General features: G+C 66.2%; 1 protein-coding gene across 1 annotated transcript in view; it reads right to left on the bottom strand.

Annotated features, from left to right (window-relative positions):
- Positions 1–9: 9 nt before the first annotated feature.
- The window catches only part of RNF44 (ring finger protein 44), a 21,210-nt gene continuing 19,376 nt past the window's right edge, over positions 10–1,843 (bottom strand). The window contains 5 exon segments of the mRNA XM_009285768.2: positions 10–1,033; positions 1,308–1,407; positions 1,508–1,583; positions 1,586–1,619; positions 1,755–1,843. The exon segment at positions 1,755–1,843 is cut by the window's right edge and continues 38 nt beyond it. Of these exon segments, the coding sequence (XP_009284043.1) occupies positions 971–1,033; positions 1,308–1,407; positions 1,508–1,583; positions 1,586–1,619; positions 1,755–1,843 (362 nt within the window). The 3' untranslated portion in view covers positions 10–970.

Raw genomic sequence — 1,843 nt, 5'->3', positions numbered from 1 at the left:
GTGTATTTAAATTTACGGCGGTGAAACAGAGAAACAACAGCGGGAGCCAGGGGCCGGGCGGCACACCAGGGACACCACACGCCCATGGCCGCAGGGACGGGGCTGGGCCTGGCTGCCTTGCAGGACACCACATGGCCCGGCCCCAGGTGCTGCATCGGCTGGGCACGGGGGAATGAACGGAGAGAGGGGCCGGGGCCGCGTCAGCACCGTCCTCCCACCGGGGAAAGACCCCAAGCAGACATAACCTTCTGGGGCTCCCCAGGGCAGCCGAGGCGAGAGAGGGGCCACGCCGGGCTGTGTGCGGGAGCGGGGACGGAGGTGTTCCTGCCCCGGCCACGCCGCGGGGCTGTTGGTCTCCCACCTTGGCCATGCTCCACCGGCCACCTCCTCCAGCTGCCCCCCGGGGCCGGCCTGGCGCTCCGGCTCGGGGTGCCGCTGGCATCAAACTCGCGGCACTCCCTCCTCTCTCCTCCCCGCATCCTCTGCGAGCAACGCCAAGGGGAGGAGCCGCCTGCGCGCGACTGGGTCAAACGGCCACGGAACCAAAAACACAACGGAAAAGGAAAGGAAACGGGGGGGAAAAAAAAAACCCTACCATGAAAAAAAAAAGTAAGTGACAAAGGGAAAAAACACTAATTCCCTAGCGGAGTACAAAGACCTGGAAAGTGATGGGAGCAACAACAGCGTCTTTGGAGTGCGGAGGGCACGGCCACACACCTCCCGCCTCCAGCACAACACGATTCGGGGCCCCGGGAGCGCAGCGGGCAGGCGTCCGGCTGAGTCCATGCCCCGGCAGGGAGGAGGAGGGCTGGCCGGGAGCCCAGACTGCTCAATGCTCACCACATCCGAGGAGAGGCTTTGGGGAGGGGGGGTAAGCGCAGGGTCAGGCCCTAGCAGCGGGCAGCAGCCCCCGCCCCTGGCCCGGCGTCCTCGTCCTCTAGCGAATTGCGCGGCACAGTGCCCGCCAGCCTCAGTCCGCCTCCCGCTGCACCTCCGACGCGTCTGCCCGGCAGATAGGGCACGTGCGGTTTGCCTACGGGCAAGGAGAGACAGGGGCAAGTGAGCAGGCACCCTATGGCACTAGCTGCACCCAGGGCCCCCCCTACCCCACCACCAAGGGCTGGAAGCACCACGCAGCGTGCCACAACCCGGGAGTGCCTGATCCAGCCCAGCACAGTGCTTGGCCCCTGCTCCCAGTGTATCATGCGTTACATGGCACCGAGGCCACCCACAAGGCAGTGCCCTGCACCCGCAGCACCCCAAGAAGCCGCCCCGCTCCCCGCAGCAGGCATGGGCACGGGCAGTACCTTTAACCATTTGTCGACACACTTGGCGTGGAACTCGTGGTTGCAGGGCAGGACACGGAGAAGCTGCCGGGCCTCAAAGTCGCTGAAGCACACGACACACCTGGGGGAGGCAGCTGTTAGCCCAGCCCTGCTGCGCACCCGCAGCTCCCGGCCCCTGACGGGCACCCCATGCCCCCCGCCCATGACTGGGGCTCACTCACAGGGTCTGCTCGGACTGGTGGCTCTCAGGGTTGAAGCGGTAGGACGGGAGGTGCTCGATGTCTGCTTTGGTGAGTGGGCCCCCCCCAGCCGCTCAGCCAGGTTCAGCAGCGCCTGGAGGGAGACAAAGAGGCCAGCTCAGCTCAGCTCATGCACCGGCACAGCACCCCTCCAGGCTCTCCCTGCCCTGGCAGAGCAATCCCCAACCCCCCCATCCTGTCACCCCGCGGGGAAGCAGAGCTGACTCACCTCGTAATTCTCCATCTCCACATCATCCACGTCCAGGTCTAGGCTGATCGTGGGCCCCACGGCTGTCGGCGACACGGGAAGCATAGAGC

This window comes from Aptenodytes forsteri, unplaced genomic scaffold (genome assembly GCF_000699145.1).
Source record: "Aptenodytes forsteri isolate BGI_AS27 unplaced genomic scaffold, ASM69914v1 Scaffold54, whole genome shotgun sequence".
Lineage (NCBI taxonomy): Eukaryota > Metazoa > Chordata > Aves > Sphenisciformes > Spheniscidae > Aptenodytes > Aptenodytes forsteri.
Note: the sequence above shows the minus strand (reverse complement) of the source record. Positions and strands in the feature narration are given on the sequence as shown.